General features: G+C 45.3%; 1 protein-coding gene across 2 annotated transcripts in view; it reads left to right on the top strand.

The window, feature by feature from the left end:
* LOC144507166 (uncharacterized) overlaps nt 1-16541 on the top strand; it is a 50832-nt gene extending 34291 nt beyond the window's left edge. Inside the window, exons 5-6 of one of the 2 annotated variants that reach the window (XM_078233994.1) lie at nt 8319-8450; nt 15176-16541. In XM_078233994.1, coding sequence (XP_078090120.1) covers nt 8319-8450; nt 15176-15313 — 270 coding nt within the window. In that variant the 3' untranslated portion in view covers nt 15314-16541. The remainder of the gene's footprint in view (nt 1-8318; nt 8451-15175) is intronic. The other variant, XM_078233995.1, reaches the window with a different exon arrangement.
* The last annotated feature ends 606 nt before the right edge of the window (nt 16542-17147 follow it).

The following is a 17147-nucleotide window of genomic DNA, read 5'->3' as shown; positions in this document are numbered from 1 at the left end:
GGTAATCCTCATATACATTCAATTTGAATTCCATTAGCGGACCCGGGACTGAAATCTTTGGCCCGCTAAGGGGTGGGGCCTAATGGTGGCAGGGCCTAAAGGGGGGTGGGGCCTCGGGGGGAGATCGGTGGGGGTGGGGGGGGTCCCGCTGCCACTCTGCATAGGGATCATGAGCAGAGGCAGGGAGGCCAGTGATCGGGAGGCCAGCTACAGCGCATGCGCTGATCTCGGCACTGACGGATAGGCGCGTGCGCAGTGGCCCACTTAGCGCCATGCTGCTGACCTCTCCAGCGGGAATAGACCCCGCCCAGAGATTTTTCCTGGGATTCACGCTAGTGCAGTCTGTGGTGGACAAAGTGTGGGAGATTCATTTTGAAACTCTCGCTGAAATAAACAGCGGGATTTACTCCAGTTCTTCCGCAGATTCAACAGTTAGAATTTTTTTTCCCCACCTGGACTTCCAGGTTGCTCCATGGGAATCAAATTAGGCTTCTAGAATCATACAATGGTTACAGCAGGAAAAGAGGCCATTTGGCTGGCATTTCCGTGCTGGCTGTCTGAAAAGCACCTACTAACCATTCCGCTACCTTTTCCCCGTAACCCTGCAAAATCTTCCTTTACTGATAATGATCCAATTCCCTTTTGAAAGCCTCAATTCCCCCTGCCTCTTCACAGGCAGTGTGTTCCAGACCCGAGCTACTCGCTAAATGAATAAAGGATTCCTCCTGTCGCTATTGCTTCTTTTCCAATTATCCTAAATCTGTGCCCCCTGCTTACTTTCACCACTGGAAACTCTTTCCCCCGACCTACTCTATCTAACCCCCTCGTGATTTTGAATGCCTCTACCAGATTCCTTCTCGCCCTTCTCCCCTCCAAGGAAAACAATCCCAACTTCTCCAATCTTTCTATGGAACTGAAGTTCCTTGTTTCAGAAACATTCTTGTAAATCTTTACTGCACCCTTTCTAATGCCTTCACATCCTTCCTAAAGTGTGGGGCCCAAAACTGGACACAGTAGCCCAGCAGCGGCTGAGGAAAATCTCCCCCCCCCCCCCCCCCCCCCGGTTCATGCTCTCTGTTCAGGAATGCTTGTTTCCCCCCCCCCATCCCGGCTGGGATTTTCCAGTGCCGCTGAAAGTGAATGGGGTTTAGGCTGGAACGCCAAATTCTCCGTTCTGACTTGCAGCGGGATGGCTATGGGCGAGATCGGAGAGTTCTAACTCCAGTGTTTTGTACAACTTTGTCCTAAATTGCTTGCTTTTGTACAGTGTGCCCCTATTAGTAAAGGCCAGGATGCTGTATACTTTATTAACCACGCTCTCGCTCTTTCCAGCCAGCTTCTTTGATTTGATTTATTATTGTCACATGTATTAACATACAGTGAAAAGTATTGTTTCTTGCGTGCTCTACAGACAAAGCATACCGTTCATAGAGAAGGAAAGGAGAGAGGGCAGAATGTAGTGTTACAGTCATAGCTAGGGTGTAGAGAAAGATCAACTTAATGCGAGGTAGCTCCATTCATAAGTCTGATGGCAGCAGGGAAAAAGCTGTTCTTGAGTCGGTCGGTATGTGACCTCAAACCTTTGTATCTTTTTTCCGACGGAAGAAGGTGGAAGAGAGAATGTCCGGGGTGCGTGGGGTCCTTAATTATACTGACGGCTTTTCCGAAGCAGCGGGAAGTGTCAATGGGTGGAAGGCTGGTTTGCGTAATGGATGGGAGGCTGGTTTGCGCGACGGATTGGGCTTCGTTCACGACCCTTCGTAGTTTCTTGCGGTCTTGGGCAGAGCGGGAGCCATAACTAGCTGAGATACATCCGGAAAGGATGCTTTCTATGGTGCATCTGTAAAAGTTGGTGGGAGTCGTAGTGGACATGCCAAATTTCCTTAGTCTTCTGAGAAAGCAGAGGCGTTGGTGGGGCTTTCTTAACTATACTTTCGGCATGGGGGACCAGGACAGGTTGTTGGTGATCTTGGACATCTAAAAACTCTCAACCATTTCTACTTTGTCCCCATTGATGTAGACAGGGGCAGATCCTCCACTACACTTCCTGAAGTTGATGACTATCTCCTTTGTTTTCAATTCCTTCAGTGCACATTTACACCCAGGTCCCTGTGCTTGTGCTTCACTTTTAGAAATGTAGCCTTTGTTTTATACTGTCTCTCTGCATTACACGCAATTACTTTGAAGATTTGCACTGGGTCTTTATTCACTGCAACTCACATTGCAGTAGCACCAATGTTGCTGCTCTGATAGTTTCCTTAGACACCAGAAAGGAATTCTGTGAATAAGAATAGACATTTCCCCCTCAAGACATTTAAGGGTATATCTTTTAACAGTGTGTTGCCAAGGCAGATGAAAATCCTGTCTTTACACTTTGCTGAGTTCCCTGCATTCCCCCTCCATCAAATGACTATCTTGTCGACACAGTGCTCTGGCTGCAGGGTCCCTGGATTTAAAGTTTATTTATTAGTGTCACAAGCAGGTTTACATTAACACTGCAATGATGTTACTGTGAAAATCCCCGAGTCGCCACACTCCAGCGCCTGTTCAGGTACACTGAGGGAGAATTTAGCATGGCCAATGCACCTAACCAGCACATTTTCTCGGATTGTGGGAGGAAAGCGAAGCATCCGCACGTAGACACGGGGATAATGTGTAGACTCCACACAGACAGTGACCCAAGCCGGGAATTGAACCCAGATCCCTGCCACTGAGAGGCTACAGTGATAACCACTGTGCCATAGGAGAATGCATCAGAGCAAATCTAGACATCTACCAAACCAGAGGAACTGTGCCTGATAATCTATCACTGTATGCAATGAATTACCCAAGATCTATCAAAGTGTGAGCAAATTGGATTCACATAAGTATTCCTGAACAGAGAATGGTGCCGGATTTCCTCTTGCATATTTGAGAGCTGTAACTTTTGGTACAATCAGGAAATAGCTTTGAATTTCTGTACATTCTCCATCAAAGTTTACATCCTGTCAAATGGAGATCGGATTTCTAGCTCCCCGCCACCCCCCCCCCCTCCCCCGAATGTCCCACAAACAGCAATGAGAAAATAACACAATCATTTGTTGTTTAGTGGTGTGAAGGTTCTATTAGTTGCATAGAGCAACTTTAGCTGTTCAGGAATTCTAGGCCGTTGATTTGCTGTGGGAATGCTGGTGAGGCTAATTATTTTTATTCAGTTTTGGGATGTGAGCATCCCTGACGAGGCCAGCATTTATGGCTTGCCCCGAATTACTCTTGAAGGTAGTGATGAGCCACCTTCTTGAACCACAGCAGTCCATCTGGTGTAGGTACATCCGCAAAGGAAAGAGTTCCATCACTTTGGTCCAGCGACAGTGAAGGAATGGTGATGTATTTCCAAGTCAGGATGTTGTGTGGTTTGGAAGGAAACTTGCAGTGGGCTCTGCTCCCATGCATCTGCTGCCCTTGTCCTTCTAGGTGGTAGAGGTTTGGGTCTGGAAGGATCCGTCAAAGGAGCCTTGGTGAGTTGCTACAGTGCATCTTGTAGATGGTGGACACTGCTGGCACTGTGTGGAAATGGAGGGAGTGACTGTTTAAGGTGGTGTATGGGATGTTGATCAAGCGGGTTGCTTTGTCCTGGGTGGTGTTGAGTTTCTTCAGTGTTTTTGGAGCTGCGTTTATTCAGTCAAGTGGAGAGTATTCTATCACTCCTGGCTTGTGCCTTCTAAAAGTTTTTTTAAAAAGTTTATTTATTAGTCACAAGTAAGGCTTACATTAACACTGCAATGTAGTTAATGGGCTTTCGGGTGTGAGGAGGTGAGTTACTCATTGCAGAATTCCCAGCCACTGACGTAACCAGGATAGATGGTCTCATTAAGTTTCTAGTCAATGGCAACCCCAGGATGTTGAGGAGGTGGCGGAATCAGTGATGGTAATGTCATTGACTATCAAAGGAAGATGGTTATATTCTCCTCTTGTTGGAGGTGGTCATTGCCTGTGGGCCTAATGTTACTTGCCTCTTATCAGTCCAAGCCTGAATGGTTTCCAGGCTTTGCTGCGCGCAAGCACAGAGTGTTTCAGTATCTGAGGAGTTGCAAATGGCACTGAATATTTTTGCCATTATCAGCAAACATCCCCACTTCTGATCTAATGATGGAGGAGATCTCATTGGTGAAGCAGCTGAAGATGGTTGGGTTTAAGACACTACCCTGAGAATCTCCAACAGTGATGTTCTGGGGCATTGGTAGTTGACCTCTAACCATCACGACCATCTTCCTTTGTGTTGAGAATGACTCCAACCAGTGGAGAGTTTTCCCCCGATTCCCATTGAATTCCATTTTGCTAGGACTCCTTGGTGCCACACTCAGGCAAGCGCTGTCTTAATGTCAAGGGCAATAACTCTCACCTCTTGAACTTTGCTCTTTGGTCATATTGGGAGAAAGACTGAGGTCTGGAGCCAATTGGCCCTGACAAAACCCAAACGGAGAACTGGTGAACAGCTTGTTGCTAAGTAAGTGCTGCTTGATAGGTCTGTTGAAGATACCTTCAATCGCTTTGCTGATGATCAAGACTAGACTGATGGGGCGGTATTTGGCCCAGATGGATTTAGGAACATAGAACATAGAAACATAGAAAAACTACAGCACAAACAGGCCCTTCGGCCCCACAAGTTGTGCCGAACATATCCCTACCTTTTAGGCCTACCTATAACCCTCCATACTATTAAGTCCCATGTACTGATCCAGGAGTCTCTTAAAAGACCGTATTGAGTTTGCCTCCACCACCACTGACGGCAGCCGATTCCATTCGCCCACCACCCTCTGTGTGAAAAACTTCCCCCTAACATTTCCCCTGTACCTACCCCCCAGCACCTTAAACCTGTGTCCTCTCGTAGCAGCCATTTCCACCCTGGGAAAAAGCCTCTGAGAGTCCACCCTTTTGTGGACAGGACATTCCTGGACAATTTTTCACATTGCCAGTGTTGTAGTTGCACTGGAACAGCTTGGCTAAGGGCACAACTAGTCCTGGAACACAAGTCTTCAGTACTACAGCTGTGATCCTGTCAAGGCCAAAAGTCTTTGCTGTATTCATAGCCATCAGCCATTTCTTGATATTACATGGAGTGAATCGAATTGTTTGAAGACTGGCACCTAAAAGGGACTTGACGAGGAGGCCAACATGGATGATCCACTCGGCACTTCTGGCTGAAGATGGTTGCAAATACCTTATCTTTTGCTCCGACACACTGGGCTCTCCCAGCATTAAGGATAGGGATACTTTTGGATCCTCCTTTGCTGGTTGGGTTAACTATTATTATTCATGTACAAATTGGATAGCAACTGCCGATGAGCACATGTGCATTTAGCAGTAGAAGTAAAAAATCCTGAAGTTACTGTGTGCAATGCATTTCCTCTCCATAACCTGCACGAAAGGAGAACTTTGCCATCTGGCTCCCCATTCAAATGTATTGGGCATTATTTATTTATGTCACAAATAGGCTTACATTGACACTGCAATGAAGTTACTGTGAAAATCCCCAAGTCGCCACACTCTGGCACTTGTTTGGGTACACTGAGGGAAAATTTAGCATGGCCAATGCACCTAACCAGCACGTGGGAGGAAACTGAAGCACCTGGAAGAAACCCACGCAGACACGGGGAGAATGTGCAAACTCCGCACAGACAGTGACCCAAGCAGGGAATTGAACCCGGGTCCCTGGTGCTGTGAGGCAGCAGTGCTAACCACTGTGCCACCATGTTTTTGTTGAGAACACAATCGGAGCAATTTTTGTGCCAAAACTTTGTGAATGGTAAGGTCGCATTTAAAATGGTTAGTTAATGCAAACATTTTGCGTTTGAAAGGAAAGTTAGACAGAGACAATATAATTGTGAGGTGGAATGTTAATGGGGATACAGGAACAGAGAGATTCAGGTATTTGCATCCACAAGTCTTTGAAGGTTCAGGGGAATTGATGAGGCTGTTTTTAAAACAAATAAAGCTTACAGGTTCTTTGTTTTATACATAAAGATACATACAAAAGAAAGGAAGTATGCTAAATCTTTATAGATCAGCAGGGATAATGAGTCCAATTCTGGGCTTCACAGTTTGGGAAGGGTGGCATGACTTTGGAGAGGGTGTAATGGAGATTTAAGCGAATGGTATCGGAGATGAGGGTCCTCAGTTATGTGACAAGAAGATGGATGCAGATGCAATAGAAACTTTCAAAAGGAAAATGGATAAATATGTGAAGGGGGAAATTTGCAGGGCTGTAGGAAAAGCCCTGCCGTAGGAAAAGAGCAGGGCTTTGAGATAACTAGCTCCTTCAAAAGCCAGCAGGCATCATAGGCCAAATGGCCGCCTCCTGTGCTAAATGATAACTATTTGGACTATTTTTGGATTATTTAACCAATCTAGAGTCATGGGGCAGAATTTGATCATCCCACCCGCTGCGGGAATCGTAGCGGGTGGGACACGGATCATGCAAAGGTCCGTTGACCTCGCGTGGTATTTTCTGACCTTGGGACGAGCGGGGCTGGAAAATTCCACCCCTAGAGTTTTACAGCACAGAAAGGTTCCTTGTGTCCATGCCAGCCACCAAACACCTATCTATTTTAATCCTATTTTCCAGCACTGGTCTGTAGCCTTGTATACTATGGCGTTTCAAATGTTCATCTAAATGCTTCTAAAATGTTGTGAGGATTCCTCCCACCACCATCCTCTCGGGCAGTGAGTTCCAGATTCCCACCACCCTCTGGATGAAAAATCTTTGCCTCAAATCCCCTCTGAGTCTCCTGCCCTTTACCTTAAATCTGTGTCCCCTAGTTATTGACCCTTCTACTAACAAGATAAGTTTTTTTTCCTATCTACCCTATCGAAGTCCCTCAATTTTGTACACCTCGGTCAGGTCACCCCCTCCGCCTTCTCTACCCCCAGCTTAGCCATAACTAAAACGCTTCAGCCCAGGCAACATCCTGGTGAATCTCCTCTGTGCCCTCTCTAGTGCAATCGCATCCTTCCTATAGTGTGGAGACCAGAACTGCACCAGCTGTGGCCTAACAAGTATTTTATGTAACTAAGTTTAAGTTTATTAGTGTCACAATTAGGCTTACATTAACACTGCATTGAAGTTACTGTGAAAATCCAACATAATCTCCCTGCTCTTTTATTTTATGCCTCAGCTAATAAAGGCAGGTTTCCTATGTGCCTTCTTAACCACCTTATCTACCTGTCCTTCTATCTTTGGACATGCACCACAGGATCCCTCTGGTCCTCCTTTCTTACCGGCGTCCTACCGTTCATTGTGTATTCCCTTGCCTTGTTAATCCTCCCAAGATGCATCACCTCACACTTTTCAGGGCTAAATTCTACTTGCCACTGTTCTGCTCATCTAACCAGCCCGCCTATATCGTCCTCTAATCTAAGGCTTTCCTCTTCACTATTTACCACACTACCAATTTTCATGATATCTGCAAACTTACTGATCATAGTCCCCACATTCACATCTAGATCATTAATTTACACTACAAACAGCAAGGGATCCAGCACTCATTCCTGTGGTACACCACTGGACACAGGCTTCTAGTCACAGAAACGACCTTCGACCATCACCCTATGCTTCCTGCCACTAAGCCAATTTTGGATCCAATTTGCCAGATTTCCCTGGATCCTATGGATTCTTACCTTCTTGACCAGTCTCCCATGCAGGACATTAGCAAAAGCCTTACTGAAGTCCAGTAGAGTGCATCAACTACACTGCCCTCACCTACACAATTCATCCAAAGACTCAATCAAATTTGCTGGATGGTCTCCCCCTGAAAATCATGCTGACTATCCTTGATTAATCCTTGCCCCTCCAAGTGGAGATTAATTCTGTCCCTCAAACTTTTTTCCAACAATTTCCCTATCACTAATATTAGACTCACTGGCCTGTAAATACATGATTTTTCCCTACTTCGAATCCAGTTAGCACTTTTTGCAGTTTGGGAACAAACAACTGTTAAACAGTTCCAATTTAACTTTGAAATACTGCCTTCAAAATATTGTTCTTAATTTGTGAAAGTCTTTCTGTGCAAATTTTTAAAAATGTATTTTACTTTCCACTGTATTTATCTCGGGATATAATGTTGTTGGGTGACTAAAGGGGTTTGTCAACTGCTTTCATTCCTTTGGTTTCCAAAATTGTAAATTTGTTGTGAGAACTCTTTTTATTAAGTGATGTAATTATCATAGAATTGCAACCTTAAATCCAACTTGTTCCCCTACAACTCAGATTGATTTTAAACATTTGATTAATTTTTGTACAGATTGACTTACGTTTCTTAGCCTTCCTTTTTGCAATGTAGGGCGTTGGACAATGTGACCTCCAGTATCTAGAGGACACGACAGCCTGCTGTTCTGACCTGGAGAAGATCAGTGCACTGCCAAATGTTCCTCCCGTGTCTGAGAATGGCACCAAGACACTCATCCAAACCAGGGTAAGAGAAAATATACATTGTAGTTACTAAATTTGAAAACTTGTCTTTTTTTTAAATGTGTATATTAAATTTAAAACTCTTGCCAAGCAAAGTTAATGGCAGAATTTTACACTTTTTTTTGGCAGCATTTGGAAGCGGGAAAGGGGCAGCATGGTGAGCATTGCTGTCTCAGTGCCAGGGACCCAGGTTCAATTCCTGGCTTGGGTCATTGTCTGTGTGGAGTTTACATGTCCTCCCCATGTCTGCAGGGGTTCCCTCCGGGGGCTCCTCCCACAGTCCAAAGATATACTGGTTAGGTGGATTGGCCATGCTAAATTGTCCCTTTAGTGTCGGGGGCTAGCTTGGGTAAATGCATAGGGTTATGGGGATAGGGCCTGGGTGGGATTGTGGTCGGTGCAGACTCGATGGGCCGAATGGCCTCCTTCTGCGCTGTAGGATTCTATGCTTCTATGATTCCATTGTATGAAAGGTGGCATTGAAGCTGCCCCCGGCACTCTCCCGGTCATCATCCTATCCCCCTGAGTGATAGACCCACCTGAGCTCCTCGGGGAGCTCCTTCCCTCAGGGGCACACTGTGGGAGACCAGTCATAATTCACGCCAGTCTGCCCTTACGCCAACATGAATGGATTATCTTACAGTGGGGGGGGGGGGGGGGGGGATGATCAAGTGTAGAGGCCTGCTAATGATGTGCAGATTAATTAGAATGGTTCCCAATGTTGAACATGTTCTTTTTTAGATTCTTTCACCTTTTTCTCTATCGTTTATTTTTTGCCCAGTGTGGATGAATCCTGTTGTGAGGAAGGACAAACTGCTGCTTAACTTGTCCCTTTGTTCAGGTCTGCACAGCTGGCTGCGGGATATGTAAGAGTCCTCAGTGATTTCACATACCACCCGCACCCCACCAGAACCTGGGGACCTCGGACGTGCATCATTCTCCATGGTAACCTTCTGGTTACATTTGCCTGCAATAGGTCAAATTGAGCACATGGTATACATTGGGAGAATCCAAAGCAATAAGTTCCGTCTAGCACTATGTTTTCAGTATCTCTTACTAAATAAAGTGTGACCTCTCGCCCCTCAATCTGATTGAGGTGTTATTTGTTCCTGTATGTGGGATGCCCTGTATCAGATGAGATGGGGCTTATTGGACCTTTGGGATGCCAAGTAGCTTGGGATGATGTTGGGGGTCACACAACAGAAGCATTTGCCACCTGATGGAAGTTTGGTTCTGTTTATTTATTAGTGTCACAAGTAGGCTTGCAGTGAAGTTGCTGTGAAAATCCCCTAGTCGCCACACTCCGGCACCTGTTCGGGTACACTGAGGGAGAATTTAGCATGGCCAATGTCTTTTTGGAGGAAACCGGAGCACCCGGAGGAAACCCGTGCAGACTCCGCACAGACAGTGACTGAGAATAGTGGTGGAGAATATTGGGAGAAGGACGTCCTTTTCCTCCTCTTTTTTTCATCTGTAATTGATTGCCGCTGTTTTGGCCGTCTTTGACCCCTTCCGATTGAGCTGTTGGTTGCCCTTCCCTGGCTTTGCTCTTTCTCACTGTTCCCAACTCTTTCCCTACCTACCTGTCGACAACCAATGTTGTCCTGCTCCACCTCGGGAGAGGCATTTTCTGTAACTTGTCTGGGTGCTTCAACCATGGTGGTATCTATGGATTATGTACTATTGCTTCGCCCGTATTGGAGGAGAAAATACTTAAACGTAAGAAAGGAATGCAAATGCTGAAGGCACAAAATTTGAATTCTGGGGACTGGCACACCCAAGGAAAAGCCCTAGCCTGTTTCTGTCCCTGAAAGCTGTACTCCCTCAGTTCCACTGTCGACTTTGTAATTACTATTTGCATTTTTTTGCCAATGCGTCTATATCCTTTTTGTAAAGTGGATGCAAGAACTAGAATAAGATGCCAAGTTTGTGAGCAATCTGGCTCAAGCTGATAGAGGCCAGGGAGGGGAGTGAATCAGTGGCAATTGTAAAGTTTGTGGCAAGGCTGATGACAATGGGCTGAATTTAATGTGAGTGACAAGGGCTTCAGCTACTGGTTGGAGAACCAGTGAGAGGCTCATATCACTGAGGTCCAAAACAATTATGTGCCCCTCAGGCACTTGACTGGCCAGCATCGGGCCTTCCCTGGGATTAAGGACCCCAATTGCCGGAACTCATGCCTGCAAATAGCTGCTGACCAATCAGAGGCTGGCAGCTCTCCATTGCCAATAGCGCCACTGCCACCAGTAATGCATTGAAGCCTTCACCGGGGATAGTCACTGGATCCCTGGACACAGGTGAGTGAGGGCAGGCTGGGGTTTATAGAGGACCCAAGAGGGTCAAAGGCAAGGACAGGGGGAGTTTACAGCACCCAAACCCCTTTCCCAAATCCGAGTCCCTCGATCATGCACAAAGTGCCTCACAACAGAGTGGCATGCCCCTCCCCCATAAGCTTCTGGAGGGCCTTTGGGAGGCACGGGGAAACTATGCAAATCCTATTTAATCCTGGAGCTACCATTAAATTTGGTGAGTTCAGGAATAATTGGCTCATTAATTGGCCTTCCACCTTGAGCGGGCAAGCTTTTCACAGGGGCCCCTTCCCACCTCTGACTTAATTATGGTATTTAGCTGGAAGAATTGTGATTGATCCAGAATAGGATGTTGGACAAGCAGCCCAGCAATGCAGACAGTGGAGGGGTCACGAAAGGTTGAAAGAAGATGGATTTATGGGGTGCCTATTAAAGCCATTGATAGTTACAGTGAATCGGGTACATTGGGAATCTGGTAGTGGTGAGTGCAGTGTCCCTGTCTGCCTTGAGCTGATGGTTGACCCCCTCTACTTTTGACCCTTGACCCATGATGCTTTGAAGGCCATTCTCACTGTGTGACATTCGGACACAGTCAGTGGCTAGCAGCAATTCCTGTAGCATGTCTCTGATACCTTAGTTGAAGATTCCAGTTGCCTCAAGCTGAAAAGTTTATTATCTGTTCTTTATTTGATATATAGTCCATCACATGTCCCAGAAAGCATGGCAGCGAAGGATATACTGAAAAGCATAAGGATCATGACACACCCCTGCATCACACCACTTGTTATGTCAAAGGGGTCAATATGTTCACCACAGTCGGTGACTCTGACCATCATTCCACCATGAAATTGCTGTATCTGACTTGCAACTCTACCAGAACATCCAAGTTTGACTAAGATTTTCCACCAGGCCTCTCTATTGGTTGTGTCAAAGACCTTCATGAGGTCAACAAAGGCACAATACAGACTCCTATCTGTTGCCCAGGGCATTTCTCCCATATTTGCTGTAGGTGGAATCATATCACAAGTTCCTCCATCATTCCTGAACAACACTTTGACTTTCTATCAGCACACATTCTTCTATGTGGCTCACCAGGCTGTTGAATAGAACTTTTGCTGCAATCTTACCAGCTACAGCAAGCAGAGAGATTCCTCTGCGGTTGTCACACGCGGGTCTTTCTCCTTTGTATAAATTAACAGTCGGGGCCTCTTGGAGCTCCTGAGGAATGGTTTGTTGATGCCACGTTGTGTGATATAATTGTGAGTTTGATGACGAGCAGATGTACAAATTTCTCCCCGGATCCTGGACATTTCAGTGAGGGTAGGGATCGGATGGCTTGACATGAGAGGTTTGCTGTGAAGTCGGGTGCAACCGACTCTTACAGAAGACACTACCACTGACACAAACGTCACACATTCAATTTATACAGAGGCTGTAATGTAGTAAAACATCCCAAGGTACTTTACAGGAGCATCATCGAATGTCATTTCCCACTGAGCCACATAGGAGCAGTTAAACCAGATGAGGTTTGACCAAAGGGATAGGTTTTTTGTAGAGCGTCTTAAAAGAGGGTGAAATTCCAGAGCTTTGCACCGTGGCAGCTGGAGGCAGGAGACTTGTGGGGAAGCAATTCAAGTGGAGGATGCCCCAGAGACCAGAATCGGAGAAGGGCAGATATCCTGAGGATTGTGGGGTTGAAGGAGACTACAGAGCTAGGGAGGAACAGGGATAGTCAGGAAGTGTGTTTCTCACTGCTTAAGCCTTCAACAGGGAATTCCAGATATTCTAGGTAGACAAGAGTTAGCTCTTATTGTCACTTAGTTGGTGTATTTATAATAGATTTTGGATCACTCCATAATTCTCTGCATGGACAGGTTATGCCATTTAAAGTGCCTTGTGCGATGAATGTACATCAAAAGTATACTAAGTTTTCCAGGAATTAAGATGTTCGAGATGGTGGAAATGCTTCGTTTTGGCAAGAATTATCTGTACGTTCGTTCAAGTTTAATACCTCCAAAGAGATTGTTTTTATTTGATCTCCATAGGATGCCTTAACTCGAGCCTTCGAAGCCTGATTACTCAGTCACTTTCTGGCCTATTTCTTTTTGGTCCATGGAGTGAGACTATTTCTGCTGTAGGAAAGCTCATTAATCATGGGTTCAGTCACCTAATTTTAGTCATGACAGAGAAGATTACATTGTGTTCTTTCTGACTGCCTGAGTATTCAGCACTTTCATCAGGTTGGTCCACATTGTTAGGTGAGGCTTCTTATTCTGTGGAGTCTTTTACTTCCTTTGCTTTGAAACCTAAAGCTGACATTTTATTTTGTACTTTCTGGACCTTCAGAGGGAAGATTTTATAAGCTTAAAATCTAAACTAAAGCGTTTAGACAGTGCTGTTTAAAACCCTATATTCACTGGGCGGCACGGTAGCACAGTGATTAGCACTGCTGCATCACAGCTCCAGGGACACGGGTTCGATTCCCAGTTTGGTTGACTGTATGAAGTTTACACATTCTCCCTGTGTCTGCGTGGGTTTCCTCCAGGGGCTCCAGTTTCTTCCTACAGTCGAAAGATGTGCGGGTTTGGTTGATTTGCCATGCTAAATTGCCCCTTAGTGTCCCAAGATGTGTAGTTAAGGGTAAATACCTGGGGTCATGGGGATGGGGCCTGAGTGGGGTGCTCTGTGGGAGAGACGGTGCAGACTCGAAAGGCTTCCTTCTGCACTGTAGGTGTTCTATGATTAAGCACGTGCATCAAATTGCCACCCAATCAGTGACTATATTTATTTATTTGACCAACGATGTTTACTCTCTGGGCATCACCTGAACTATTCAAATACGTCAAAACATATTTTCTTTTTATTGTGGTCTGTGTTGGGTGTAGCAATGTATCACAAATTCAGCCTCCGGTCCAGAGAGTAACCAAGCTTGACTTGAATCGAGATGGTAAAAGCCGACTTGCAGGACGTGCCCTATTCAGTGGGGAAGGGTGGGGAAATCAGTCGTCTGCTTATAGTTTCATTCCACCTTCTAGACAACCCTCATTTGCTGGTGGCCCATAAAAAGGGGAGAGTGTAGAAAGGGATTCATACCTTTGTATCAAGAAGGAATACAACTCCGTCCTCATTCAGTTGGCTTTCCCATCTTGTGATTGGAAACTCTTCTGTTGTATTGAATGCGTGAATGTTGGTCATTTCACTTCTGTATTGAACATAGAACAGTACAGCGCAGGAACAGGCCCTTCGGCCCACAATGTTGTGCTGAACGTTCCATTCTTCTTCATAAGAACATAAGAACATAAGAAATAGGAGCAGGAGTAGGCCATCTAGCCCCTCGAGCCTGCCCCGCCATTCAATAAGATCATGGCTGATCTGACGTGGATCAGTACCACTTACCCGCCTGATCCCCATAACCCTTAATTCCCTTACCGATCAGGAATCCATCCATCCGCGCTTTAAACATATTCAGCGAGGTAGCCTCCACCACCTCAGTGGGCAGAGAATTCCAGAGATTCACCACCCTCTGGGAGAAGAAGTTCCTCCTCAACTCTGTCTTAAACCGACCCCCCTTTATTTTGAGGCTGTGTCCTCTAGTTTTAACTTCCTTACTAAGTGGAAAGAATCTCTCCGCCTCCACCCTATCCAGCCCCCGCATTATCTTATAAGTCTCCATAAGATCCCCCCTCATCCTTCTAAACTCCAACGAGTACAAACCCAATCTCCTCAGCCTCTCCTCATAATCCAAACCCCTCATCTCCGGTATCAACCTGGTGAACCTTCTCTGCACTCCCTCCAATGCCAATATATCCTTCCTCATATAAGGGGACCAATACTGCACACAGTATTCCAGCTGCGGCCTCACCAATGCCCTGTACAGGTGCATCAAGACATCCCTGCTTTTATATTCTATCCCCTTCGCAATATAGGCCAACATCCCATTTGCCTTCTTGATCACCTGTTGTACCTGCAGACTGGGCTTTTGCGTCTCATGCACAAGGACCCCCAGGTCCCTTTGCACGGTAGCATGTTCTGATCCGTTTAAGTAGGCTGGAAACTGCATTCCTATAATGTTAAACATGCCAGCTTTTCTTTAGTTGATTTCCTGTCCATCAGCACGGTAATTTGCACCGCATGCTTTCCCCAGGTAGGAACTTCCTGACTTGGCTCATGCTGTGTTAATCAGATGAGGCATCTCCCTGGAGGGAGGGAAGAAATTCCTGAATGAAGAAATCAAATAGCAATTACTACTTCAGGACAAGGTGGAAGGGAGAATGCTCTCAAAGTACGTTTGTACGAAAATTGAATGACCATATCTGAAAGGTTAAAGTCGGCCTTGCGGTAAATGTCAACATTTCAGTTCTGTACGCTGTAAAGACCCTGCTGAGTTATATCCATCAGCTTTTACATTGTTTAATTACAGATCCCCGTCACCCCTCTCCCAAGAACTGGCCGAAGCTTTACACATCGACTAGAGACTGTATTTATCCAGTGGTTACAGATGAATGGAAATCGAGTACGAGAGGTCTCGAGGATCAAGAGAAATTCATTGTTTTTGTGACACGCAATTGCAAACATTCATATTTCATACTTTTCCCGCTAATTCTTTACTAACACCAACTTGTTTCAAACGATTTATCTAAGTTTTTAACTTTTTATATAGTTTGGATCATTCAGCATCACATTTAAATTCTGTATACTTAACATTTCATTTTATTGGAATTCAGTTACTGCACAGGAATTTTAAAACAAGTCTAATTTACAAACGTACAAAGAATTGGGAGCAGGAGTAGGCCACTTGGCCGTTCGAGCCTGCTCCCCCATTCAATAAGATCAAGGCTGCTCTGATTGTAGCCTCAACTCCACACTCCGCCTTCCTCCGATAATCTTTGAATTTAACAGATCGCCTCTAACAATTAATTTTTTTCAGAAGTTTTGTATTCTCGGGACGTTGATGCCACTTGCATGGCTGCCCTTTATTGCCCATCCCTAACTGCTGTGAGAAAGTTCGGGGACCCTTTTCTCGAACCATAGAAGCAGTTTTAAACCAACTGGCCAACTTACGGCGTCACTCCTGAGGGTAGCTCATTGTCAAGTTTGGCGTGGAACTGGAGTCACACACACACACAAGCCAACTTTTCTTCCCGAAGGGACGTTGGTGAACTGGTTGGCATTTTCCCAACAGCTAAATGGTTGCTTTTATCGATATTTATTTGCAGATATTTTAAAAACTGAAGCTAAATTCTCAGCTGCCACAGTGGCATTTAAACTCCAGTTTGCTGAGTTATCCATTCAGTTTCTGTATACTTAGGTCAAAAACATAACCATTACACGACTCTACCCCTATGATGTTTTGGGACTTGATTTAATATGTGACTACTCATTTGTAATTTTAATGTGGAGATTGGACTGCTATTTTATCAGTGCAAAGTGATTTTGGGTGCATATCAATGCAAAACTAGAAGTCTAACTCAGGAGAATACCCAACAGAATAAAGCTGTGATGTCCGAGGTTCCCTCTGCGAAAGGTGACTCTTCAAAGCTTTGGGGTTTTTTTTACAGAGCCTGGTGTAACTCCAGCCTTAAAGGACCAAAGTGCAGTTTCATTCTTCTATCAGTGTCGATTTGATGGAGCTGCTTCATAATATAAGAACTTCAAGCAGTGAATACTCGCTGGTATTTCCTGTGCTTTGGTTTATGTTAGTGCTGTACTAATAAAAATTTGTAATCACAATGTTGTAAAGTCATTTGGTGCAAGAGAAATAAAATCAGAAGTGTTGGTTTATTTGGCTTCTATGCATAATGAATAAGTTCCTTGCCAGCGGGAGATAGAGGAACAGATATATAGGCAGGTTTTGGCACGGTGTAAAAGTAATAGGGTTGTTGTGGTGGGAGATTTTAACTTCCCCTATATTGATTGGGACTCACTTAGTGCTAGGGGCACGGATGAGGCAGAGTTTGTAAGGAGCATCCAGGAGGGCTTCTTGAAACAGAATGTTGATAGTCCAACTAGGGAAGGGGCCATACTGGACCTGGTTTTGGGGAATGAGCCCAGCCAGGTGGTTGATGTTTCAGTAGGGGAGCAGTTCGGGAACAGTGACCACAATTCAGGAAGCTTTAAGGTACTGATGGATAAAGATAAGTGTAGTCCTCAAGTTAAGGTGCTAAATTGGGGGAAGCCTAATTACAACAAGATTAGGCAGGAACTGAAGAATGTAGATTGGGGCCGATGTTTGAGAACAAATCAACATCTGGCATGTGGGAGACTTTCAAGTGTAAATTGATAGGGATTCAGGACCGGCACATTCCATGAAGGATGAGTCATAGAGGTTTACAGCATGCCACCCTTTTTTTTTAAACCCCTAAGTTAATCCCAATTGCTTGCATTTGGCCCAT

This window comes from Mustelus asterias, chromosome 18, assembly GCF_964213995.1.
Source record: "Mustelus asterias chromosome 18, sMusAst1.hap1.1, whole genome shotgun sequence".
Taxonomy (NCBI): Eukaryota; Metazoa; Chordata; class Chondrichthyes; order Carcharhiniformes; family Triakidae; genus Mustelus; species Mustelus asterias.
The sequence above is the reverse complement of the archived record's forward strand: the minus strand, read 5'-3'. Positions and strand labels throughout refer to the sequence as shown.